The sequence below is a fragment of the Mchenga conophoros genome, linkage group LG14, assembly GCF_057382185.1.
Source record: "Mchenga conophoros isolate Kocher_MC1m ecotype Shallow Benthic linkage group LG14, M_conophoros_male_GT1.1, whole genome shotgun sequence".
NCBI classification, from domain to species: Eukaryota; Metazoa; Chordata; class Actinopteri; order Cichliformes; family Cichlidae; genus Mchenga; species Mchenga conophoros.
The window spans coordinates 24,898,457-24,925,911 of record NC_140539.1 but is presented as its reverse complement, the minus strand read 5'-3'; the positions used below and the strand labels follow the sequence as shown (position 1 = coordinate 24,925,911).

The 27,455-nt window shown below is 40.0% G+C and overlaps 2 protein-coding genes across 3 annotated transcripts; both read right to left on the bottom strand.

Annotated features, from left to right (window-relative positions):
• Positions 1-1,978: 1,978 nt before the first annotated feature.
• On the bottom strand, positions 1,979-17,163 carry clptm1 (CLPTM1 regulator of GABA type A receptor forward trafficking). The gene is made up of 14 exons (XM_085243567.1): positions 17,010-17,163; positions 12,468-12,604; positions 9,559-9,682; positions 9,257-9,415; positions 8,942-9,059; positions 8,761-8,846; positions 8,050-8,170; positions 7,706-7,950; positions 7,118-7,211; positions 6,822-7,012; positions 6,574-6,669; positions 6,222-6,357; positions 5,391-5,558; positions 1,979-3,227 (listed from the first exon to the last, which is right to left on the bottom strand). The coding sequence occupies exons 1-14, from the start codon at positions 17,058-17,060 to the stop codon at positions 3,049-3,051; spliced, it is 1,905 nt and encodes a 634-aa protein (XP_085099693.1). The 5' UTR covers positions 17,061-17,163; the 3' UTR covers positions 1,979-3,048.
• A 2,339-nt stretch (positions 17,164-19,502) lies between these two features.
• Positions 19,503-25,492, bottom strand: tbcb (tubulin folding cofactor B). 2 transcript variants are annotated; one of them, XM_085243566.1, is made up of 7 exons: positions 25,411-25,492; positions 24,728-24,883; positions 24,428-24,571; positions 22,633-22,729; positions 22,217-22,408; positions 21,066-21,138; positions 19,503-20,966 (listed from the first exon to the last, which is right to left on the bottom strand). In XM_085243566.1, exons 2-7 carry the CDS (start codon positions 24,845-24,847, stop codon positions 20,852-20,854), a joined length of 741 nt encoding a protein of 246 aa, XP_085099692.1. In that variant the 5' UTR covers positions 24,848-24,883; positions 25,411-25,492; the 3' UTR covers positions 19,503-20,851. The 2 variants fall into 2 exon arrangements, with proteins under 2 accessions (XP_085099692.1, XP_085099691.1); XM_085243565.1 differs by lacking the exon at positions 25,411-25,492 and adding an exon at positions 25,262-25,404.
• Between the last annotated feature and the right edge of the window lie 1,963 nt (positions 25,493-27,455).

The window sequence follows — 27,455 nt, the reverse complement described above, 5'->3', positions numbered from 1 at the left end:
TGAAAACATGGTATATCTCAACATGGTGTGGAGAGTCCTTAAAAATCTGAGGAAACTGAAGAAGTTGAGGAGAAAACAAAAATGTGTGAAGAAATGAAGGGCAGCTAAAGACTTTGCACAGTACTCCACATACAGTGGCTTGCAAAAGTATTCGGCCCCCTTGAACTTTTCCACATTTTGTCACATTACAGCCACAAACATGAATCAATTTTATTGGAATTCCACGTGAAAGACCAACACAAAGTGGTGTACATGTGAGAAGTGGAACGAAAATCATACATGATTCCAAACATTTCTTACAAATAAATAACTGAAAAGTGGGGTGTGTGTAATTATTCAGCCCCTGAGTCAATACTTTGTAGAACCACCTTTTGCTGCAATTACAGCTGCCAGTCTTTTAGGGTTTGTCTCTACCAGCTTTGCACATCTAGAGACTGAAATCTTTTCCCATTCTTTGCAAAACAGCTCCAGCTCAGTCAGATTAGATGGACAGCGTTTGTGAACAGCAGTTTTCAGATCTTGCCACAGATTCTCGATTGGTTTTAGATCTGGACTTTGACTGGGCGATTCTAACACATGGATATGTTTTGTTTTAAACCATTCCATTGTTGCCCTGGCTTTATGTTTAGGGTCGTTGTCCTGCTGGAAGGTGAACCTCCGCCCCAGTCTCAAGTCTTTTGCAGACTCCAAGAGGTTTCTTCCAAGATTGCCCTGTACTTGGCTCCATCCATCTTCCCATCAACTCTGACCAGCTTCCCTGTCCCTGCTGAAGAGAAGCACCCCCAGAGCATGATGCTGCCACCATCATATTTGACACTGGGGATGGTGTGTTCAGAGCGATGTGCAGTGTTAGTTTTCTGCCACACATAGCGTTTTGCATTTTGGTCTCATCTGACCAGAGCACCTTCTTCCACGTGTTTGCTGTGTCCCCCACATGGCTTGTGGCAAACTGCAAACGGGACTTCTTATGGTTTTCTGTTAACAATGGCTTTCTTCTTGCCAATCTTCCATAAAGGCCAACTTTGTGCAGTGCACGACTAATAGTTGTCCTATGGACAGATTCCCCCACCTGAGCTGTAGATCTCTGCAGCTCGTCCAGAGTCACCATGGGCCTCTTGGCTGCATTACTGATCAGCGCTCTCCTTGTTCGGCCTGTGAGTTTAGGTGGACGGCCTTGTCTTGGTAGGTTTACAGTTGTGCCATATTCCATTTCTGAATGATCGCTTGAACAGTCCTCCGTGGGATGTTCAAGGCTTGGGAAATCTTTTTGTAGCCTAAGCCTGCTTTAAATTTCTCAATAACTTTATCCCTGACCTGTCTGGTGTGTTCTTTGGACTTCATGGTGTTGTTGCTCCCAATATTCTCTTAGACAACCTCTGAGGCCGTCACAGAGCAGCTGTATTTGTACTGACATTAGATTAAACACAGGCGCACTCTATCTAGTCATTAGCACTCATCAGGCAATGTCTATGGGCAACTGACTGCACTCAGACCAAAGGGGGCTGAATAATTACACACACCCCACTTTGCAGTTATGTATTTGTAAAAAATGTTTGGTATCATGTATGATTTTCATTCCACTTCTCACGTGTACACCACTTTGTATTGGTCTTTCACATGGAATTCCAATAAAATTGATTCATGTTTGTGGCTGTAATGTGACAAAATGTGGGAAAGTTCAAGGGGCCCGAATACTTTTGCAAGTCACTGTATTTTGTTGGCTTGTTTGTGCTCAACTCCAATCTACGACCTTGAGTTCTGGATGTTATGATGGCTGTTACTGGCTGAATATTGGACCTCAACTCATAACACAAAGATGAAAGAGTTCAGTAGTGTAGATGCCGTGTTAGCACAATTTGTATTTTCTGTAACATCAATAGAAATTAATGTGCAAAATGAAGTGTCATGCAAAAATGTTGTCCTAAAACCTAAAACAAATATTTTAAAAAGGTGTCAAAAACAAAAACAACTTTGCATAGACATTTTAAATCACACTTAGTTTTACTATAAACATGAATCCTTGAAAATATATGTACCAACGTGGAACCCCTCATCCTTTCAGGATTTACAGCACTCAAAAAGAAAAAAAGAGACACTGTAACTCTTCCAGCACAAGCCTGACTCTGCTCGACTCTGCTGTGTCCGTCAAAAGTGATTTTGGAGCGTGAAGATGAAACCATCCAAAAAGTCAGATGACCAGCTGAGGAAGGGGAAGGGGAGGGGTAATAAAAATGAGACTTGCAAATTACCTATTGCTAAACAGTTTGACATTGGTAATATTAACATGAGGCTGTACAGTTTGAGGAAAATACAAAAGAATGCATCAGTGACTGAAAAACAAAAATTAAGTCATTGACAATATTAATATATTTATATTAATACCAACAAGGCTGTTATTTTTTATATGTTCAAGTTTAGAACATTAACCATTTGTTTAAAATTCAGGGTAGTAGTCATTATCTCGTGGGTAACGTCCTGCACGGTCATCCAGTCGCCACCTCGCTTCTTCACCAACCTCCATTGCGGCTCAGGATCTTTCCAGTTTCCAGCACTACTCACCCGTTTCCGACCAAGCCGAAACAGAGTGCTCACATGGAATGAAAAGGAATCTACACAAAGAACAAAAGCTGCACCTGGCCTCTTTTTCCTCTGTATAAAAATAATAAAAAGTAGCACAACTGCGACCTGTTCCCCTCCCAACATCTACTTCCAGACACTGTTACCCTCTGAAGTGAAAAAAAAAAAAAAAAATCATACAGAATACAGTACATCACGTTTTGTTTTACTTCACTTGAACTGCAAAACGGAGGGCAGGGGTGGGTGGGGAGCAGAAATAATTTACCAAGTCTACACTGAATATGACTCTCTGTGCATCCACAAAGAAACCAGAAGGAACAGCTGAACTGCATTTTTTTTTTTTCCTTTTTTCTGTTTTGGTAGCGGCATCCATGATAGCTAAACAACAACTCCACTCCATGCCCCACTTTCCACAAGTCCTCTTCACTCCAGCAGTGAGAGCCAGGGAGGAAGATGAGGGTGGGATCTCGCTTAATCATTCTTCTTCTCCCCTTCTGGTTTGTCTGTGATTGCAGCGGAGGCGGCATCTGGGGCAGGGGCTGCTGTGTTGTTCTGGGCGTGGTCTACTCCGCTGGTACCGAACTCGTTGACCCTGTTGGGATCGACTCGATAGATCCAGCGCTGGTAAAGGTAGATGAAGAACACCACATCTGCAGGAGAGGACACAGTTTGGTCCAGTGAGAAACCAGCCCCAGACTTTTTTAAAGAGCTAAATAAATAAAACTGAATTGAGACCAATATGTTACTTAAGAAGCATCAAAAACAAGTGAAGCACTGACATCATCTCCCATCAAAGCTGAACACGCTATGATGGCAAAAACTGCACTGCAAGCAGAGAGATGAGAACGTATTCACGTACAGTAGAGGTCCAGTCAGAAACAAATATGCTCACAATGCAGTGCAAACTCATCTGTCTTTGTTTTAAATACAAGATTTGCTTGTCACCTGATTTGGTTACTACATGCTTTTAAAGCAACAGTTGCACAACATCCTGCCCATGTATACAGACCAGTATTACCACAGCCTGTTATTTTAAAGTGAGAAATCTTAAGTACAAGCGTCCCTTGTGGTCGATTACTGCTTAGTTTTCTATTCTTCTCACAAGCGAGAACGTTTAGTTTCATTTTGTTGTAATTGATATAGAGATAACTAAGCCTTCTTGCATACAGAATTCCCCTTGTTGGAAAGTCCAAATGCAACGTTCAATAGGTACATCTAGTATATAGCAAAGTTACACAGTGGGCTTAGTATAAACCACACCTGTCCTCCTAGTTTAAGTGAATATATGAATTCACCAACACTCAGTGTAGAATATACTTGATACATCTTTCCACTCCATCCGTTTTCTTCCTCTTATCCTTATCAGGGTTGTGTGGGAGCTGGAGCCTCTCCCAGAGGCAGGGTACACCCTGGACAGATGTCCGGTCTGTCACAGGGCTAACACACTTAAACAGACAACCATTCACACTCACATACACACCCAGGGACATTTAGAATCACAAATTAACCCCACTAATTTTCACTTTCCAATTATTTCACAAATCAAATGATAAAATGTTTAAGAGCTGGCTGCACGAGCTGATGATTGACATCTTTGTTGTTTCAAAGAGATGTGACAGGTCTCCATCATCTGCTTAGCAGCAACATCAGTGTCCTCAGTGCAGCGAATATCAACCAAATCATTACTCCCAGTTTGGTTGTTACTGACTTGACTTCTTGCTGATGTGAGCGCTGCTCTAAACCACTTTTTCGTGTCCAACTTAGCGAGTTAGCACAGACAGCAAACGAAAATTCACATTAGTGTCGCCCACCTAACATCTAATTGACTGGCTGGCCACACACTGTAGGTGGTAGCTGTTTAATTTGCGAAGCAGGGGATTTTATTTAAAGGCTTCCTAACTGCAAAGTGTGTAGGTTTCAGTTTGCACAGCAGGGCTCAGTGCTTCATTACCAAACTGTATGAACTAACATGAACTGTACAGCAGGAGAAGAACTACAATTTAGGCTTTTCTTGTGTCAAAGAAATATTTCATGAGAGGCGGCACGGTGACCTTTGTGGATGATGATTAATGATCACACCAAGTTCAAAACTGAGATCTGGTGAGTTAACACTAGGTGGAGTTAGAGGATTATGAAAACCAACAGCTGTCAAAGATCCAAGAATGACAGTTAAAAAAACATTTAAAAAAAGAAAAGAAACAATCCTCCAGTATGAGACAGTGATTCTACATTTTCTTTTTGATCAATACGCTCACGATAAAAGAAATCAGGACGGCATTTTGTTTAAATGGTAAATGGCCTGTATTTATATAGCGCTTTACTAGTCCCTAAGGACCCCAAAGCGCTTTACATATCCATTCACACACACATTCACACACTGGTGATGGCAAGCTACAATGTAGCCACAGCCACCCTGGGGTGCACTGACAGAGGCGAGGCTGCCGGACACTGGCGCCACCGGGCCCTCTGACCAACGGGTGAAGTGTCTTGCCCAAGGACACAACGACCGAGACTGTCCAAGCCGGGGCTCGAACCGGCAACCTTCCGATTACAAGGCGAACTCCCAACTCTTGAGCCACGATCGTGGTTTTGTTTAAGCACAAAACCACCCACGTCAACTGGAAACCGTTCTAGAGAATGAGGCAAATCTTAAACCACCTCCAACAAAACACTCATCTTAATGCTACAAAGTCAAAGCTGCACTGGCTGAGGAAGCAAAATGATGTTTTAGGCGATTAGCTTTCTTTGATCCTGGTATAGTTCTTAAAAAAAAAAAAAAAAAACCATTAATGAATATCTGAAAGAAAACTCACCATCTCTGAGGCATCCTATCCTGTACATCATTGGCATCTTGATTACGAAGGCAAAAAGGTCATCAATAAAGGTATTGAGAGCCTTGTAGGTGAGCATCCTCCATGGGAGGTGAGCTACAGACTTCATTTTATAGTTGATGAAAAGCTGTGGCGTCATTGTAATAAAACCTTTAAAAAAAAGACAGAAAAAGGAGATTAGATTACACTAAGAATTCCTATATCACAGGCAGTAATTTAACCAGCAGGAACCATCGCGAGTGAGTGTACCAGGTGAAGTTTATTAATACACAGCACATTAGCTAAGGCTACTGGGAATTGAATGCGTAACCATGATGCAAGCATGAAAATATTAGCTGCGAGTCCGGCAGCTCAGAGGCGAGGCAATCGAGAGAGACCAAAATAAATCAGCCTCCTCTCTGGGCTTTAAAATAGATTAACATAAAAAACTGAAAAAACCTGCTGGATGACAGAGTAAAAATCAACCCCACAGAAAGAAAAGAGGAAACATAAACAGTTCCAGGAAGAGCACACAATTCATCTAATACTTTAATGCCAGGGATCTCTAAAATGTTTATGCTAAAAACTCAGGAAACGGTTTTGGTTTTTATGAACTTTATCTCAGAACGTTGTCTCTGTAGCTCTGTATTTCTATTCATATCATCCTTTTAAGATAACCTTTAAAATATTATATCTAAAAACCAAACTTTTAAGGAACACTTCAGTATTCTTCATTTATTTCATAGTTAGTAAATCCAGCACAGTTTACGTTCCTTCAGCCTGTGGATTAAGTTTTAAGACCTCAGAGTATAAAACTGCTTCAGATCAACTTACCAAAGGTTAACAAGAAGCCATAGAGCATGCTGAGTACCCATGAGTACCAGCCTTTGTGCTCTACGTACAATAAACTGTAGACCGCATAGCAGCCAAACAGAGGGTAGAGCAGCCATGACAAGTACTTGAAGGCCATCTGTTCATGAGATAATGAAGAAAAGAAGATGTCACTCATCCTTTTTATCAGAAATATCCAAGCAACTTACAGAGAGATACATATTTAGAGAAGCTTCCTTCAGATAAACATTTAAACAGACCAATTTAATCATGTTTCATCCGTTCTGAAGACAATCATGTGAATGCATTTGTTACAGCCACCATTCTGAATGTGACTGGTGTTGGTTTCACTTACATCATCGTAGATTTTGGTTGAAGACTCCACATAAGTCGACTTATCTTTGAATACCAATCTTGGGAACACTCCTACGAATTTGTTCTCTCTGTCCAACTAGAGAAAAACAACAACAGTTAAGAATCTGGTGGAAACGACACTCGATGAATAAACAGTTTAGCATCTGCAAAAGGTAAGGAAGAGCCTGTTAGAGAGTTTAATCAAATGCTGCTCATCCTGCAAGAAAAAACTAATGTTTTTCAACTTACTTTGACATCCATGACCTTGGTGATTTTCCACAGGTCAATGAGAAGGCCAATGAAGACGCTGACCTGCACCACAAAGTTGGTTTCGTTGTCCAGAATGTACAGCAGCACCACTAGAGACTGAAATACTCCAAATATGATGGAGCGCACAGATAGACCTTCTAGAGACTGTCTGCTGTTCCAAAACTGGATATCTGAGGAGAAGACGGAGCTGAGGTCAAACTCGGGTAGGCGCACACTGTTCAAACTATTCTCCTCCTGTTATGTGAAGTCCTGAGTACAGACTGCTGCGACCTTACCGTTCTTGAAGGCGAGAAACTCAAAGATGCTGTGCACAATGGAGACAACGATGGTGAGTCCCAGCAGGTATGGATTGGTTTCCAGGAGGGCCACCTTCACAAAGACTTTATTGTTAAACTCAGCTTGCTTATAAAACAATGAATCTTCTATATGTTCAGTTGCTACAGAAGTTAATCACCCTAGAAACAGCGTACATGACAGCTTTGTAAATAACTAAAGTGCACCTGTCCAAGTATTTGGGATTGGGACTACGAGTATTTTGCTTTAATACAGTGTCAACTGAAAATTAGAGTAGCCTGTATTTGGACACCAAGATAACAAAGTCCCACATTACACCCGAAGCAGAGGTCACTCAAGTATGAAGTGCCAGTTTCCACTCATCACGCATCTTGCATTTTGTTTTCAAGTAAAAGGTAATCTGCTAGAAAGCATTTGAAATCCTCTCCATCTGGCACATACCAACTCAAGTAGACTTTCTTTTAAATATATGTGAAATAAGATCACAGCATCTAAATGAGCACCAATATTAAAGCCCAACTTGCAGGAGGAAAACTTTAGTTTCGTCTCAGTAACCTTTGACTCCTTACCTTGACTGAGTCTTGGTCTTCATCGGATTGCTCGTAGGTGTCCTCAGGAAGGAAATTCCAGGGTGAGCGAGCGTTCTGGGCTGCATACAGCTGCCAGCGCCACAAGGACAGCGGGCAATAACTGAGGCGGAGCGGGAGGCTTTTTAGGGTCTCGTTGATGGGATAGTAGTCCTTCTGAAGGTTCCAGTAGTCATTGAAGTATACAATGGGATAGTAGTCGCCACTGACTGCATCAAACTTAACATCTAATATAAGGTAGGGTAGAAGAGCAGTAATGTCAGATAAACCAGAGCTTTAAATAAACTACGGATAAATAACTGTCACATTATACTTCCGATACTTACACTGGTCTAGAGGAGGTGGAACAGAGCCCTTCACCCAGGCTGTGTGGTCATCCACCATATTGATAGTGAGGTTGGGGTGCCAATGTGAGATAATCTCCACTGGACCGTGGCTCTCTGCTCGCTGTGAGGAAACACCCAATGTGTCAGTGCAAACATAAATATATTAATCTGGTAACTGCAAACTGATCATCACACAGCTGCTACACTTCTTACTAGTACAAACAAAAGGCAAAGTCACTTTGGGCTCAACTGCACTGCAACTTATCTACATCTACTCACAATAAGCCCTGTCCAACAGCAAAGCACTCAAAAGAAAAGGACTCTGGGTTGGTTTACATTATTTTTAAATGCGCTTTAAAAATAAAAGTGACTTGATCAACCAACCAAATAAAGATATACATAAAGAAAGGTAAAATCATTGACTGTGAGTTTTCAAAGTTCCTCTGTTCAGACGTCGGTAAAGGGCAATCATTTACAGACTGTGAGAGAGCCAATAAATGGTTCTCAGTTTCCAAAGTCTTTGATCTTCGTCTATTTTTCCTCTGCTGCAAAATGTGAAGGCAACTACCTCAAATACATTAACTGGAAATTGAAAAAACCCTAGAAATTACTTCACATACTTGCAATATGTGAAGTATGCATTAGGAATTAAAGTAATGAAGCTCTCTGCGCTGAACTCAGTTCCTTTTTAGGATAAATAATAATCTTAACCTTGATCATCTCGGGGTCTGCTTCCGTCTCTCCTGTGAGCAGATTCTTGGTCTTCAGAAACTTTCTTCGCTTATATTTATTCAGCACTGAAAGAGTTCAAAAGCAAAGTTTAGCACTTTAAACAAACATTACAACAACAGGATAATATGTTAAAGTGAGTGTGCTTTTCACAGGTGCTTACTTCTGGTTGCGTGAACTGTTGCCAGTCTGCGATACTGCCCCTTTCGTTTGGGGTCTGGGTGGAATCCACTTTTAGTGAAGTAGAGGTGTATGTAAAGTGAGCCGTTCTGCTGTATTTTCTACAATCAGACAGAAAGTGGAAGAAAAAGAAAATCAGACAAAAATAAACAGCTTTCAAATATGCAAACTTCACTATAAACTGGACTTCCCCGTCCTTCATCAACATCCGTCACATTTCCTAAACTAACAACTGTTCTTTCTCACCGTCCAACTACTGTCTGTCACCCTCCCCCAATTCATCCATAGTAATCCTTACTTCTGGGATATCCATTTCCTTATAGTGCTGGTAGCAGCCATCACCATCTTCCCCTGTGGTCCAGTCTCCATAGACCAGATCCCTGTGGAACCAGAACAGGGCATCTGTGTTGTTGAAGTCAGAGAAGACTTCCTCCTGGGACACGTACACGTACAGATCCTGCAGAAAGAGAGAGATAATAAAGGTGTTTATCATTTTGAAACAGTTAGAAACAGTCAGAAAACTGGTTTGCTGTGTGGTAAATAAACAATTATGCAGCTGACGAGGTAGATAAAGGAAAGGAAAAGGGGACAGTGTAATACCATGAGAGTGTCTTTGGGGAAGAGGTTCCTGCTGGGTACCCTGGGGGCACCGGCTGGTGTGCTGGGGTCAGGAGTGGATGGCCCTCGGCGGAACCAGCTACTGATCGCCCAGATTATGAAGATTCTGGTGAAACAAATGCAATCACAGTCAGAGGAAAACAAGGTTTAACTAACAAGGAATTAAAAGAAAATAAGTGAGAAACAAAAACATAAAAGAGGAAAAGAGAAGTGGGAAATGAATCGAGTCACTAACACTTTAAAAACTGTTCAAATTCTTAGACAAGGTTATTTATTTCAACCATCTCTAAATAAAAAGAGCTGCTGCAGGCGAGTTAAACGGCAAGGAAGCTAATCAGATTAAAGTTTAACCAGTCTAACTGCATTACATTTCAAAGAAACTGTTTTCCTGCCTCACACAAGGGTGATGAGTCAAACTAGAATAATCTACAAAGACAAGAAAGAAAATGCTGCAGAATATTTCAACAAATAATTTTTCATTTGTATCCACCCTAACTTTGTGTGTTTGTGATTTTAAGTGAATATTCACAGCACCTCTTTCCTTTTGTGTTGTTCTAACTAACAGAAATAATGGATTTTATGTCTGATATTTTAATGCAGATCTCTAATGTGAAAACGCTCTCTGTCCTTACTCCATGTTACTTAGTCTGTGTGGCTGAGGGGGAAGTGTGTCGATTATTGACTGGACCCAGTATGCCAAACCTCCCTTACACTCTGCTCACACAGATCATACCCGAACACGTTTGACCCCCATGACCAGTTCATCTGACTACTGTGATTGCTTCTTACACAGTAGAACACATCCATCATGATCGCCAACCACACCCAAGGACAGCTGCCTCCATGGATTTTGCAGTGTTAAGTAATTAAATCTATATCAAGGCGTGTGAGAGGACACTGTGTGCTTCCCCTGATAGAAAATGCCCCAATCAAGCCACAAATAAATACAATTACAAATTTCTTTGTTGAAACTAAGTTTGAGAGCAGGCCAGCAGGGGAGTGGCACACAGCTGCCCATAAAAACTCCTTTAAGAGTCCATGTACTAGTGACATATACAACACACCATACAGTGGAGGGTCAGTTTACTATATGTGACAGATGTGACCATTTTCATTTTTTCCTTGACCCACCATATACTAAAATGCACTTACAGAGAAAAGTGAAATAATTATTTTTACTGAAGTAGAGCAAATGGGTTGTTTTTATTGCACTTGCGATCTTACAACCACAGGAAACAGCAACATAAATTAAGAAAACGTATATACCATCATAACACTCGTGTTTCCAAATCATGATCATGAAATGTGTTCAAATATTCAGTGCCAAAGATTTTAACTGAAGGGTTTTAACTGATTATTGCAATATAATCTTCTTAATCTTATAAATGGGCCTCTTCTTCTGCTTGAGCAGTTGCCAAAGGTAGGAAAAGCAGCCAAAGCCTGTTATTCAAACAAGGTGCCAAAAAAGTACTACTCTGGTCCAGCTTTTTTTTTTTTTAAATGAGCACTTACCCTAATGTACCGTACATTTTTATTATACAGGAACATTTCAAAAAATGTAAAACTGCTAAACTCTTCAAAGAGTGTACAATGATACTGAAATCAAAGCTGAGCTCCTCCATAGCTGGATAATGGCCATCAGACAGCTAGCCGTTACAGCACAGGTACCCACCATAAAAAGCACCTTGAGGCAACTGTTGTTGTGAATTGGATTTATATAAATCAAACTGAACTGATATTCCTACAAAGCTCTCACACTCAGAGTAAGTCAACTATTAATTTGACTATAGAAGAAAGAAAGAAAAAAAAAAAAAAAAAAAGGTCCTGCACACTTCATAACACGTACTAAGTTTTTGTGATCATGCATACATGGATTTTACCTTATTTACGAACTTGGACCAAAAAGTCATAAATAAAAAAATAAATAAATCATGCAGTCAGGAGGAAACTTACTGAAAAGCCTGCTGCAAAATTTCTGACTGTTACAAAGGTCACTGTGAGAGATTAGTCACTTATACTGGCATAAAATTGTTAAGGAAGTCAACACATTGCTCCTCAATCAATCATGCATCTTTCACAATGTGCGTGAAGTAACGGCAAAGGAGGTAGTAATTTCTAGGGAAAGAAATAAAACTGGCAGTGCCAACCAAAGCAGTATGGACAGCCTAGTTTGTGTTACTCCACCTCACCTAGCTACAGCAGCAACATCAGTGGTAGCAGGTAACTAAACAGCTTGTGGAGTGCCCTGCGCTCATAGTGGCAGAAGAGGTGACACACACAGAAAGATTTTAACATGCGAGTCTGGCATTAGGCATGGACTATACTTTATGTGTCCGCTATAGGTTCGCTTGTGTACCAATGACAAATTTCGTCAGCTCAACATTCTGTGTGGACGTCCCCATGCACGCCTGTTTTTTTGGATACACATGCTCCCCATGTGACAGACTTTAAGCGGACATCAAAGACGGATAACAGGAATGACTGCTCGGATGTCACGTCTCCATCTGTCCGTGACCATATCCACAACAGACTATAATCTATTTTTTAGTGGCCTTGAATAAAGTTCAATTCCTGGTTTGAATTATTGTTTCAGTCCCACTGTGTGTGAGACAGTATTTGGAAAGACACAATGATCCATCACTAGTTTCCTCTTAATTATTTATGCTGCACAAAAAAAACCCCCACAATGAAACTAAACAATGTAGACCGCAAACTTTACAGTATACTCCAGCAGCAGCTCACACCTTTATTATTACCTTACCATTTACATTCACTCTGACACCACTGTGGCATAACACATTTGGTTGGTCATTAAACTCACAGCCAGCCCACAGAGCGAATGATTATCTGTGTGCTGGTAAACAGAAGAAAAAAAAAATGCAATAAGTCACCTGAAGAGAACTCCTTTAATGACCTGCCATGCATTAGGAGCTTGCTGTTGCTGCTGTTGCTGTTGAGGGTCCTGTGCATTTCCAGCTGTCTGCACAGTCTGGCCATCTGTTGTTGCAGCAGTCCCATTGCTGCTTACCTGAAATGAAACATACAGACAGGGTCAAAGATAGTCACAAAGATGACGCAGCAACGGCACAACGTAAGAAAGGATGTTAAAAATAAAGAGCTTTATTGACAGTAAAAATATCCAGAGACCCAATGTACTTTCCTGAAAGCCTAAAGTGGTGATATGATTTATTCAAGAATTCTTCCTCAATCTGCAGCCAAAACAAAGAACATACAGTACGATGTAGTGCAGCTGTAAAGACTAAAAGGTGCAGTTACGGTGACAAACCGCAGTTCTTCTGGGTCTTTTATTACATGGCCTTAAGAGTTAACTACACCTCGACCTTTGCATTTTAACTTTTTAAATAAGAACAGCGGATTTGTCGCTCACTGATGCACTTAAATCTTAATAGCAAGTAACAAACATGAAAGACCTAAAAAGCAGCTGTTTAAGCAGAGGATCCCCAGTTTGATACTGAGAGGAGAAGATTCTCTTTGGGCTTGGGTTAGGAAAGGCCCTGGGCATTAAAAAAAAATAAATAAATAAATAAATCTAAATCAAACATGTGGAGATACTACCTGTGATGACCCTGTGTGAATAACAGAGCAGCTAAAAGAAGCTACATAACAAACAAAAACTCTGCTACAGAATAAACATCACTTAAAATAATAATAATAATAATAATATTGGCAAATCCCTATTTACCTATTGTGACCTGTTGACCTAACAGAGCAGGAGAGTCAAACTCATTTTAGCTTAAGAGCCACACACAGCCCAATCTGATCTCAAGTGGGTCAGATCAGTATTACCTATATGGAAAAAACAAACACCTCTCTAAATTTCTCTCTTTTAATAAAGTAGTAGAGTCTTAAAACATTCACATTTTTATATTTAATGAACCACCATTTACAAAATCCTATGGCACACCTGATTTTGAATGAAGACAACCCATTTTGGGAACCCCTGGTTTCAAAACCTTTGATAACAGTGTCAGCATGATTATGCAACTTCCCCTGGTTTCAGTGAAATCTGTCATACGTTTGCCCTTTAATTCATTTTTTTTCCAAGTTTCTCCATGTCCATGTAACCCCCACCACCCCTGTGGCAAGGCCACCCTCTATTCAAGTGACACAATAGACAAACACATGCCAAGTCATGAGACTCATTCACTATCTAAACATCTAATCTCCCCTGTTGTCACCAACCAGCAGTCAGCCAGCAGAAACAAAACATGACTTGAGGCAAAAAAAATGTTTTATGTTTAAACAGATTACCATCAGTTTTGAAATTTTTTTAAGTTTTTGTTAAAACACTGACCTAACAACATCATAATCAGACCGTTTCAAGGACACGGATTGGCTCAAAATAGGTCCTTTCACCCTCAGTGCCCAGTACTTTTCCTGCTGCGTTAAAATAGAAGCAATTCGCTAAACAGACAAGGATCTTAGAGTCTTGATGGGATCAACATAATAACCATTACACAGATAGATCCCCTGATAACCTGTTTTTATTGTTGAGCCTCTCTCTTCCAGCTTAGGATAATCATTTACAATTTACACCCTCTGAAACAAAGATTAACAATTAACCACCTATTCTTGGTTCACAGCAGATCCTTAATTTATCACAGAGTCTAACATTAAGCACTCACATAAGTCAATTGTTCACAGGCTCTGGTAATGTGTCTCTAACATGGTGACATTATCTCCTACATGCCAGCTCAAACAATGCAGTATATCAATATCAGGACAATAACACACTCTGTACACCACCACAGTGGTTTTGATATCAAACAATCAACATGGCAGACTTTAGTGCCTTAATTCAAGGGGTTTCACAAAGATACCATGCTAACTATTTTGGTAATACAGAAATTTTTATAGATAGTTCCCCAGAGGCTCAGACCCTCAATGTAACTGGACAGTTGGCTGATAAGCAGCTGCGCCAGATGAGGCCGTTTCCCTCATTTATTCTATGATACAGTCAGCAGATAAAGGACGTGGGGTTGATATATAAGTGTTGAACTTGAATATAGTAGCTGCATACTAGAACTCTCAATGCAGCTGCATGTAAAGGAGGACAGGGTGAAAAATGACGTGTGTGTGTGTGTGTGTGTGTGTGTGTGTGTGTATATATATCAAAACTCTCCCTGCACTGAAATCTGGGCTGGTACAACAGGATGTGCTCAAAGGTTTTGTTTTTCTTTTGACCACCTTGGCCTGTGATAGATTTCATTCAATCACTGCTACCCAAGGTCCCTAATGTTTAGGTATGTAGTACTTGTCAAAGCAGCACACACGAATACCAGGATCCAAGGTTACCAGAGAGTCAAACCGGGAGCATCACTCTGACACTTCACTCTTCTCTTCCCTCCTCCAACCCCCAAACAGTATATCCTGCTTCTACCTCTTCCCCAGTTAATTGCTGTAACCGTACCCAGTCCTCCACATCGTATAAATATAATGATACTTCCTCAAACCACCTTCCAGATTTTTATGGTCCAAACCCATGGTCAACTATCTAAGGGGCTACTGAGCTGACAAGCCTGGAGCTAAACAACAAGCTGGCATACAGAAATCTTCTCTGTATTGGACCAGTGGACAGTTCTCCATCGGGTCACTGGTTGACATTCCTCTCATCACTTTTTCTATGTACTAACAACTGCATACAGCTAGCACCCTACAGAGATACTCCCAGACATCTGCCCACATCAAAGTCACTCAGATCCTCACACTTTTTATTCCTTCTTTCAACAAACTTATTTTAGGAGCTCATTGTTCACTCACTGACAAGATAATCAGTGTTATTAACTCATCAGTAACCCCCCACCCCATTACAAGCAATTCAATCAACAGATTCACCTAGTAGTGGCCCTCAAGAGACCCGTTAGGGCTCACTCTAAAAACAACAGCACATTTATCCTGACAGAGCAATTTTATTACAGAAGAAACACTTTGTGTATGCGTTACCCTCACCCTAGTTTCTGACATGTGTGTATTCACAGAATTTCAAGCACAGAAGAAAGCTTTTTTTCTCTCTCTCTTTGACAGAAAACATGTAGCAAAAGATGACAATACAGATACACAGTCATTTTTATTTGGAATCAGGCGGCATGGTAGTACAGTGGTTAGCACAGTGGCGTAACAGGAAGATGCACCTTGGCCACCTGGGGTCTCTCTGTGTTGAGTTTGCATTGCCTGCAGTTAAATTAATTGGTGATTCTTTGCCATAGACATGTGTGGTTCTATGTCTCTCTGTGTTAGCCTTACAATACACTGTCGATCTGCCTCTCACCCTGTGACTGCTTGGAGCAGGTCATCTGGAGCTGATGGTTTGATCCCTGGCTCCACTCTGCGTTCAAACGTATCTTTGGGCAAGATACTGAACCCTGAGTTACTGACAATGCATTCATCAAGGAGAGTAGAATATAAGAAATATAGCTATATAAGAACCAGTACATTTCCGATTTCAAATGGGTAAAATCTCTGCTATGCAACTGTACTCGATAAACAATACATTAGTTGCTATCAATACTTTAGATTGAATCATAAAAAGCCAATCATTGACTGTGTCAGTCTTCAATAGAGAATGGATACGCATTTACAATCTTTACAGTCATGCTCCTGTATTCAGTATTTGTGTCACTACACATTTTTGAGGATTGAGCAAACGGAAGAGTAATGTTTAGCCATCTAAAAAGAGAGCGATGATTCACAATGACCTCTAGCAGCTTGTGATAAGCATTTTCGACTTTGGAAAATAACTGCTAGCTACTGCCCTCATTAAGGCTCCAGTGCTAACAAGACAATTTTAGGAGCATTTTTCATGGTTGGCTACATTTGACGACGGCTACACCTGATTCATCCACTCTATCCGTGTTAAAAAGCTCTCAGGTGAATAGGATGTTTATATGCATTTTTTTTCCTTTAGGGGATTTCGAAAATGCACCTCGAGTCAAAAGTTTTCTTGAAATATCTAAGTAGACAGTAGCTGGAAGGTTTTAGCATGAGGTGAGAAATGTGCGAGAGGGGCTTGAGACTGGCCTTGTTAAGCAAGACAAGCTGCGTTGTTCAGGTTCAGGCCTTGTGATAAGCTAACTGACACACGCCAGCACTCACTCGGCTCACTTCAGCACACCGGCAGTCGGTTAATTACAGAGTCCGTTGGAGGTTACCGTGTGATTTCAAGTGAGATTTCAACTTCAACATCGGCCTTCTCGCCGCTTACCGTCGGGATTTCTCTACACATCGTTAGCGCCAGGAGGGGGGTCGTTTTAAAACCACCCGGCACTGACAACGTCACTGTGGCTCGTGTATCGACTGTGATCACGTTTAAATGTCAGCGCACCCCCACACGCGAGCTTCACACAAACCAACCAACTTCCTCTGCCTCGCGCGTTAAAAGTGAAAAACCCAGTAACAGTGTCATTCATTTTTACCTCGCCGTTGCTCACGGTAGCTTTGGTTACTCCGCTCTCCTGCGTCGCCATCTTTCTTCGTCTCTACAAGCGCACCACACTGCTGGCTGGGAAACTGCGCGTACTCTCGCGAGAAGACTGTAGTTACGTCTTCAGAGAAGTGATCGAAAATGCGATGAATAAAGTCAGGTGATCTTTTTTTCTGTTTTTTGGGCGGGGCCGGCGAAACCCCGTGACACACTTCGTCAGGAATGTTCGATCATGTAACAATAAAATGAAAAAATAAATAAATAAATAGTTAATTAATAATAAAAAGATTATTTTATCACCTAATGAATGACTTAGTAGATTTTTTTATGATTATTGCAGCATTAAATAGAAGTTTATTTCCGAAAGTGGGGAGGATAAAGACATACTATCCACAAGGCTAAATTTCGGGTTATTATCGCAAAATTTGGACTTCTGAAAAAATAACTCCAAACTGAGAAAATAAACATTTTTTAGAAAAGGAGTTTAAATTTTGAATTGCTAATCAGCAAAAAGTACACCAAAATAAAAGCTTGCTTCTCATCATTGGTGTTATCTTTCTATTCATCCATCCATAGTTCTCACAGGTGTTGCATATAACCTCTCTAATTGGGTCATAGCCATTAATTACATGCTGTCAGTCCTTGTCCATGTATGTCTTATTATAGCTTCTCAGTCCACTTGTCATACTGTTAAGCTAGGGGATTTCCAAGTCAGTATGTCTTTAGTTATGTATCTGTCGCTCATACTCTAAAGTGAGTTTGGATTGCATGGGAGTTTAGCCCAAAGACCCTTACCAGAGCTGGGATTTGAAACCCTGACCTACTGTTCCAAAGAGAGCATTGTTGTCACTACACTATCCAGCTGGCTACAGGAGGAGATAGATACCATGGATGTCAAAACACAATAACTCCTTGCAATGCACTAAGATCTCCATCTGAAGTCCTGCACCCTGAGGCTCTATGAGCAGCAGAAAGAGGGAGGGTGAGGAGTGAGGTTAGTGAGTGTCGAGCCATGATCCAGGAAGAAACACAGAGCAGGAACAATCACTGAAGGACGAACCCCTGTATGGGATGTTCTATTGACATATAGAAGTGGCTCACATCAAGAAATCCCACTAATGGCTTGAAAAAGCCTAAAGGACAGCACAGAGGCTCTGATGATGGCAACATAAGAACAGGGTCTAAGCCCCAGATTTATAGAGGCAGGACAGCTGATAAGTTGCAGACTGTGTACAAAGCTGCAGCATGTAGTACCAGGATGGAGGATAAAAGCTGAGACCGCATACACTGAAAGGCAAAAATAAGTGGCCAGAGGTCCTGATGAGAGACACAATTGAGAAAATATAGTACCAGGGGCTGAAGAAGGAACTGATGTGAGTCGAGTGAGTTTCTATTGCCTGGAGAAGCTGTAAAACAAAATGGAAACCAGATTGACATATGATAAGAAATGAATATTACTGCAAATCAAATAGATTCACTCACTTTAATAAGCTATAAGTGTACTGGTAAACACTTCTCATTTCTAATCATTACGCTTTGGCACATAACACCAGTACCTCAGATAGACACAGATTTTAAGGAAGAGAGAAAACACCTGGACAATCTTCCATGTGTGACATTTCCTTAAAAAGACTTTTACATTTGTTCTATAAGCAACAGAGGACAAAGACATGAAGAGGTTTTGATCAGTAACATAAAACAAAGCATAAATAAGGCCATTTGAAACACAGTCCAAGAGTGAGTGTTGTGAGCACAATGAGGACAGTTGGTTTTTTTTGTGCTTTACCTTGTGTTTTAACTTGATGGCCTTCAAGTATGTACGATCAAAATGCATCTGAAGGTACTTTGTATACTTCACAAAAACAATTGGTAAGGGTGCTACAGGCGGTAATCATAACCAGGTTTATTTCAGAGTTTACTCAAGTGTGAATCTTATTAACATTTAAATAATTTCCTCTGGGACTAATAAAGTATTCTGATTCTTATGTTCTCTGTGAAATTTTACATGCTGTGTTTACATTAAACTGCAGCAATTAAAGACTTGAAAATATGTTTGGGGGGGGGGGGGGGGGGTTGTTTTTTTGATGCAATATAAAATCCATCTCAGGTTTCAGACTTGAGTAACAAGTTTCACCTAATAACTGGAATAAACTCATAGTTTTTAGATTCACGCTTAGATTTTTTTTAAACATCCAGTTTATATACAGTAGAGCTCAGGCTGAGCAATCAGTGAGCAATCACTGGTCACTAGAGAAAAAAATGCATTCTCCATCACCAACCAATGAAAAGTTGAATTTCAGTGATTTAGCGGTTGCTCGAAGTCATATTTTTGGGTTGCCAGTGGGTCGCTGGTCGGTTTGTAGGCATGTGTGACTGGAGCTTTAAGTAAATTCAAATTGCTCAGTGAAGAAAATAGTAAAATTGAGCCTCATCAAATTTTAAATGCGAAAGCTCTTTTAGTCCAGTGGTTCAAAAACATGCATGATACATTCAAGCGCACAAATTTAATGTTTAACAAGAACAATCGTGTCACAGAAAAATTAATGGAAATTACATTTTATCTTTGCTCTGAAAGCTAAAATCTGGACTGTTGCACATCCTACGTCCAAACAAAAATAACGAATTTAACTTTTAAAGAAAAAAGAAGAATATCAACCCTTGCACACTTTGGCACAAAAATTTCAGGCACGGTTTGTCTATGAGGAAATTTTTAACTGCAAAGTACGACGAAAAAGAGTAGGAAATATATCTGGTGAGATGGGATCTACTGTTTCTTCCTCTTCTGCCAAAATCCTTGTGAGTCAGACATTAAATTTGCCAGCAAGCAAGAATCTTAAATGACAGGAAGAAAAAGCACCTCGGGTTTAACTCACTTATACAAAGTTAGTAACACAATGCCGCTTTTTATCTTAGTGTCAAAGTGTGGCTGGGTGATTTTTTCCTACCAGCAACTCAGTCTTTAAACCAAAAAAGAAATGCAAAGACTACAGATAACTATAAACAGCTATATACAATAATCTTTGTACACAATGACATTTACTAAACATGAGAACAAAAATAAAGTACAATTACAGGAAGCGCTATGAATTGAACAGAAGTGTTTGTAGTAAGGAACAAACAACAGAAACCTTCATTTTGCTGCAAAAAAGAAAAAAATCCCCAACCTTATGAAATGCCTGTTGGTACGAGAACCCAAAAGTCTGTCAAGTTACTGAGAGAGTGCTTTAGGATCATGCCTTCCAGAGAAGCACAGGCAAAACAATTCTAATTTGCCACACTAAAATGACGCGCCATCTTGGTGAGCGGATAAAGGTGCGAGGTTGGGGCAGAAAACTGCAGTCCTACTGTACGCGCCAGACGTCTGCTTTATATTTTTATTTACGATTGAGTTCATGTTTGTTTTATAATTCATAGATTCATTACATAAGTCATCTTTTCAGGATTAATAAATGTGAAAATATATGTGTTTGCATAAAGTAATTTTAAGTCACTGTTTTGGGATTGGAACCTAAAAGGGGGTACCTCTCACTTTAAGTATGTAAGTGCAATAGTAGCATGAAACCCTGTGTGAGAGGGAAGGGGAGGAGCATGGACAGAGAGGTTAGGAGTCTCACGGTTTTCTGACCGTGTGCACAGCTAGTTCTGGATAACTGCTATTTTTTGGAACTTTCATGCTTTTTTAAGAAGGAGTTCATTGTTACATCTTCAGTTTGTAATAAATAAACAGTCTTCAAATCATAATGCAACTGGAAGCATTTCTTTTGGAAACCAGGAACACGCGTCAGCCATAGACTCTCCTTTTTTGAAATTTGTTTATTGGAAATTACCCTACACCTACATCTCGTCTAAACCGTAGTCCTCCTCAGGGAAATCCCCCACAGTCACACTCAGGGGCTTCACAAACGCACCGTATTTGCTCTCGCACTCAAAGTACTGCTTCCCTTCGACACTACAGAGATACAATAAACAAGGCAGAGTCAGAAATCAGGACCAGCGTCACTGAAACTTTGAATTATTTAAAAACAAAGCCAGAAAAAGGCCCTCTTACGTTCCATTGTGTTTGCCCAGTGGTTCATCGTACTTCACACCCACCCAGTAGCCCGGCTTGAAATCTGTTGTTCCTGCAAGAAATGCAACACTTATTGAGCTCTAGCAGGGCATATTAGGAAGACTTTGACTTCACAATAATGATATTATATGAAAAAAGAAGTGCAAACCCCCACCAAAGCAGCTCACTCTCTGGGAAGTATTTACTTTTAAGGAACTAGTATTTTATTTTCCTAGAAGTTTGTAGTGCAGTAAAAATAACACATTTTGTCAAACATGACATACTATTTTAAGTCTGCATACGGTACTTGCTATAGTTTGACAATACACACCAGACTTGTCATAGTTATAAGCCTTCTTGTCAATTATCAACCAACAAAGTTGATGATCATTAAGTTAACCTTGAAGACCTTGGCAGATGTCAGTTTTAATGGACCCCCCTCTACACCACTACGAAGTTTTAGAAGAATTCATTCAAAACTTTTTAAGCCATCGTACAGACAGAAAGAATGGCACGCATGGAAATGCTAACAACAACATAACCTCTTTGGGGACCTTATTGAAGTTAACAAACTACCTAAACTGAATCACTTTTATTTGCTATGTTTTTGGAGGGTGACACTTGGCATTAGTACTCAGGTAAAGCTGCTTTCAAACTAAACTAGAACATGTTCACCTCACAGGAAATGTAATTAGATTTTCTAGGCAGACTTAAAACCTGCTAATAAAATAGATTAAACAAAACAGTAGGGTTAGGTTAATTGGAAACAATAAATTGCCCATAGGTGTGAATGTGGGAGTCAATGTGTTAGCCCTGCGACAGACTGGCGACCTGTCCAGCATGTACCCTGCCTCTCGCCATAAGACAGCTGGGATAGGCTCCAGAGCCCCCCACGACCCTGAAAAGTATAAGCGGAATCGGATGGATGGATGGATGGATGGATGGATGGATGGACAAAACACGCAGAATCCAAACGTGATATTTAGCGTACTAAAAAAAAAGTTTGTCCTCCACTGACATCACAGATTTGGGAATGGGCCTTAGATAAATGACAGCAAAGTCTGCTCTGCAGGACAGAAAATCCTCAGCAGCACAGGGTTTACACTAATGTCCTACACAAAGTAAACCAGCTCAGCTTTATCCACACTTACCAACATACATGACTGTGCCAAGCTTCGTGGGCTGACCGGGGACCTGCACTTTGCAGCGGCTGCCAACAGCAATGGCATCGGCAGCAGCCTTCTGCTCCTCTTCCCGTGCAGCATTCTCCGCCTTCTTCTTGGCCATTTCTTCCTCATTGTAGCGACCCACACGTTGCTTCTTCATAAATGACCTGGCTGTGTCTGAAGGAAAGACACAGTTTGTGATAAATGCAAAGCTCTTCAAAACAGACTGAAGTCTATTCATCTTCATTCTCATGAAGTAAGTCATCCACATTGGAACCAGCTATCAATAGTTAGCTTAAAAAACATAAACAGAACAAGTGCAGAATGCAACTAACGATCATGGACATACTTCCCATTCAGCTGACTTATTTTTTTATTTATTTAAATAAAAAATACTGTACCTGTTCTCTTATCATAAGCATCATCTGGGAGCTCAAATTTCTCCACTTTGGAAACATCAGTGAACTCGCCCATCTGCCCGCCACTTCTATCAACAACCTGTAAGAGAAACAACGTGAAAGACAAGCAATTATTAAGTCACGCTGTTGTGACTTAGTAACAGCCTATAAAAGCCACCAGAACTTTAGCTTTTAGCAACTTAGATATGATCTTTTGTTTACTGTTGTTAGTGTGGTAATTGTAACATTATTGTTGTTTAACAATAAATCAGTTTTACACTTACTGGACAATTTAAGTGAGTGCTAGTGTATTTAAATGGAAAGGATTATTACCTTTTCAATCATTAAAACACTATCTGCACAGCAGAGTTCTTATTTTTGGACATCAAAGTTTCTGGATGCATGCAGAGTGAATAGATTTGGGATTCAGACACTTAACTAAAAACCCCATTCAATGCCAGAGAGGGATGCTCTATCCCAATATATTCAACTGTGTTGTTAAACCAGAATCATGTAATGCCAGTGTTACTATGCTGAAATGTAAACCAGTTTAGTCTAGTCGTAGGAATTAAAGGATTTTTGTCTAAAATAAAAAATATAGAAAAATCCCACCCTTGCAGTGCTTTCTTAATTTGTTGCATATTTGTTACATTTACACGTTTATCAACAAATTATATTAGACAAAGATAACCCAAGTATATACGAATGGCTTTTAAATGATGTCCACATTAAACACGTTGCTTAGTGCACTGGCTAGAGTCTTGGTCCTTGTGAAGCTCTCCCAAGTTCTTGCATCAACTACTCAAAATTAAATATTCCAATATGAGATTTCTGATTGCAACAAGCTACAAGCCATTATCAACAAACTTATAATAATAAAATAAAATAAATGCAGCAAAACGTTTCTCTTTACATGTAATGATAATAGATGTTTAATTTTTGAAATAATTTACAGAAGCAATTAACTTTTCCATGATATTCTAATTTTTTTGATACATCAGTACATGAGTTTCAGATGACTGGATTATGCTTAATTTATTGTACTGCAGTTGAATCTCCTTTCTGAGGTATTTCCCTACAAGAGTCCACAGAGAGAAGTTTGCAAACATGCTCCCGTGCAGTCCCCCCAAACTCCCAACTGCACAGTGCTTGACGTGGATGACACTGCACATCAGTTCAATGGTGACTTGTTGACAAATGGGCATGAATAGGGAAGGAACTAATATTGGAGTTCATCGGGGACAGGAGATGCATGCAAAGAGTATCTGGATTGGATACTTTTCATTGTTTTTAAAAACTTGGTTTCCCTTCTACTTTGTGTATGTTGCAACACTCTTCTCTGTGGCTGGCTAACAGACCAGCAGCAGCACAATCGAGACTGGCCTACAGACTAGTTGTACTTTTGACACTGACCCATTAACAATAGATAGACAGTCCAGAGCTCCCCACACACTACCACAGCTGAATCTCCATTAAAGAATCAGACACTAATCCATTACGTGACCTCATATACATGCTTAAAAACAAAGTGGTATAATTCTGACTGAGGTTAGAAGTTGTGTAGTGAACACATTATTGTTCTAAAATTTTATATAAATCCTCTCAGAGTAAACATTTAAAGCTGATCATTCAGCCAGCATATGTCATTACGTCTCTCTCTGTGAAAGTAACTTTGACAGATAGCACGTTCAATTCAAGTGAAATAAACTAAAAACCTGTCTCAACCTGTATTTACTCCAACATCACAGTGATCTGAGCCACAGTATTACAAGAAGCTCCCAACAGAGCTGGGACATACGTGTATTCTGCAGTCGTCATCCACAGGATACGATCCTAGCAGAGCTTCATTCTCATTCATTTTTTGCAGGAACTTGTCAGATATGCTGAATAACTCCAGGTCCATGCAGGAGGCCGGTGCACCCATAATCATCTCCAACTTTCCCTGAATGCAACGTTGCAAATAGTTCATGTAACACAAAAGAGGTGACGTTATCAATTGAATGTGTCATTTCAATATCAACAGATATGTTAACAAAGAGAAAACCCAACAACAGACCCATCCTTGAGGGTTTTAGTGGTGCGCTGTATGCTGTCTCACCTTCAGTTCTGCTATACTGATCCCTCTGTTGAACCTGCGCTGCACCTCGAAGGAGGAGAGGGTGCTTGTTAAGCGCACATTCACCGTGGGATTGGTTATTACTGTCACTCCGCTGTCCATTTTCCTGTCTCCTTGGACTCGGGTATTAATCAAACACTGAAAACAGGAATAAAAAATAACGTGACCCATTCAGCCAACGGGACTGAAGCTCATACGCCATCTCATAGCTGCAAACAAATTTAAGTCAATAGTCAAACAACCACAAAGACTTCCAAAAAACTGCTCCTTTTCCACCGATAGTAGCTACTTAAGCCCTTCTCTGATATTAATCCTGTCTGAAGTTAAATTTTACATATATGCTTGGTCTCTCGTGTTTATTCGTCATATTAGCTGTGATCGTATAATTTTAAATAACCATTTTTTAGCTGTGTAGTTTAGAGTAGCTAGCTACGTTAGCCACTGGGCGGCTAGCAGAGTCACGTTGGACTCACTCGGGACCCTGAGACAGACGGCAAGGTTGCCATAGTTACTTACAGATTATGTATATTTTCCTCGATGGTGCTGAAAAGGCCTTTGATCTTTGTATCTACAATTAACCGGAAGTATTCATGACTACTTGATTATAATAGCAGTGAAAATGGTGCATGTAGCCTAGATCTGTGGGTTTGCCAGAAAATTATAACCTCAATTCCTGCTACGCCCAACTCTGGAAGGTTCCACCCGCCTCCAAACTGGAACACGGCCAATCACAACGTAGGAAGGAGAAATTTTAACCAATAGCTTTACGATACGAAGAAACAGACCCTCAAGACCCGCCTATTGACCGCTAGATTGGCACAAATGGTGGCCAATCATTCGTCAGGAGTAAATGCGACCGTAGAAATAACCACATAGTGGCGCTGAAGTCCAAAATAAACTATGTAGAAGACTAAGCTGGAAACTTTCTCTTTATTATGGATTTGTTTTAAAATATATATTTAAGACAGAGTATTCGTAGAGTTTGATTATAAGCACTACGCTCTATTATACAATTTTTACCCTATTGCTATTTCATACTTGGTCGACTAACAAAGAAATCTCCCCTGATAAAACCCAGATATGTGGTGAGTAAATTAAAGCACAGACAGAAAACAGAAGTGTCAAAAAAGCTGAGAACCTCAAGAAAACATAAGGGTGGGGGGGAATGACACAAGCCTACAGCACCACAGTGAGGATTTACATGCCTGTGGTTGTTAATGGAGATGCAGCATGGTCTCATTCATAGCTCATTTGCAAGTCATATTATAAAATACGCTGGGCTTCTTTCTCTGTTTGACACATCTTTGAGCTTGGGTACAAGACCTGTAAATACGCAACCTTTCAGCTTCAATAACTGAAATAGTGTGTCACATACAGCGTAGCAGTCTAAATGGGTCTTTGTTCTGTCAGTTTAATAAGATATCTTTTGTAAAAACTCAGAACACATGAAACATGTTTGTGTGTGCCTACACGCATGCGTTTGTACTGAGAGAACACATGAAACATGTAGTGTAACCGGTGTGATTCTGCGTTGTGTCGGATAAAAAAGGTAAAAGAAAGAAAGACCTCCAAGTAAATAATTTGCCCACTCCAGCTCCTCTCCCACAGGGGATTGAAGATGGAGATTGAAAATGTGACGTCATTCAGGGGTAAAACCGCAAAGGATTCTGGGAACTCGTGGCAGGAGGTACTACCGCACGCAGGTAGAAAAGGGCGCGCCATTTATTTTTACATTAAACATAAAGTATGCATTTACACGTAACATATTTGACATAAGATAAAACAAAAACAACAACATGAAATCCGACATACCTGATAAAAAAGGTAAAAGAATACAAACAGTGGGGAAGAGAGTTAGCTCAACCCACCACAACGTCCAAGCTAGCAAGGAGTATATATTCATGCTAGCATTTATGGCGCCTAAAACACATTTATGATACACACATACTACACACTTATAACATCTAACAAAAACAGGCTTAATAATGACAATAATTGAACTAAAATCGCAATCAGAAACATCCAGGTGGCTAAATATGCATTATATGTGTGGGGTTTTTTTTTTTGTCTCTTTTTTTTTTATTATTATTATTCTTATTTTACTTTTGTAATAATAATGCTTATAAAGTTGTGAATGATGAATTTCGGCTTCAATGAAGGGGATTAAATAAAAGTATTGAATTAACTGTTTAGGAATTATAGCCATTTTTATACATAATGCTCAGGTGAAGCCTCTAACAATCTGGACCTGATTTAAAGTGTCGAATTCTTTTTTTTTTTCTTTTTTTTTTGCCTGTCCCGTTTGGCTCTTTTGCCATCAGAATTGTTGTCTAAAGGCAAAGAAAGATGCCCAACGGATTTACTTTACCAAATTGACCATCCCAGCCTTGCCGTAATGGTCCATTTGATTCACCTTTTATTGTTTATTTTATTTTCACTTACTGAATACGGGACAGACTTGACTGGGGGAAAGAAGGGGAGAAAGAAAGAGGGAAAGAGAAACAGCTGAGAAGAGGGACGGGGGAGAAGGGCAAAAGACAAAAACCAACAGAATGAGCAGAAAAAAAAAAAAAGAAATAAAAAATGCATATATCGATCACCTGGGTCACCTGCTGAGAAAGAAAAAAGAAAACAAGCAGAAGAGAACAAGAGTAATAGAATAAACAACATCACAATGATATATGGGAATATGACAGTAAATACTAAATAT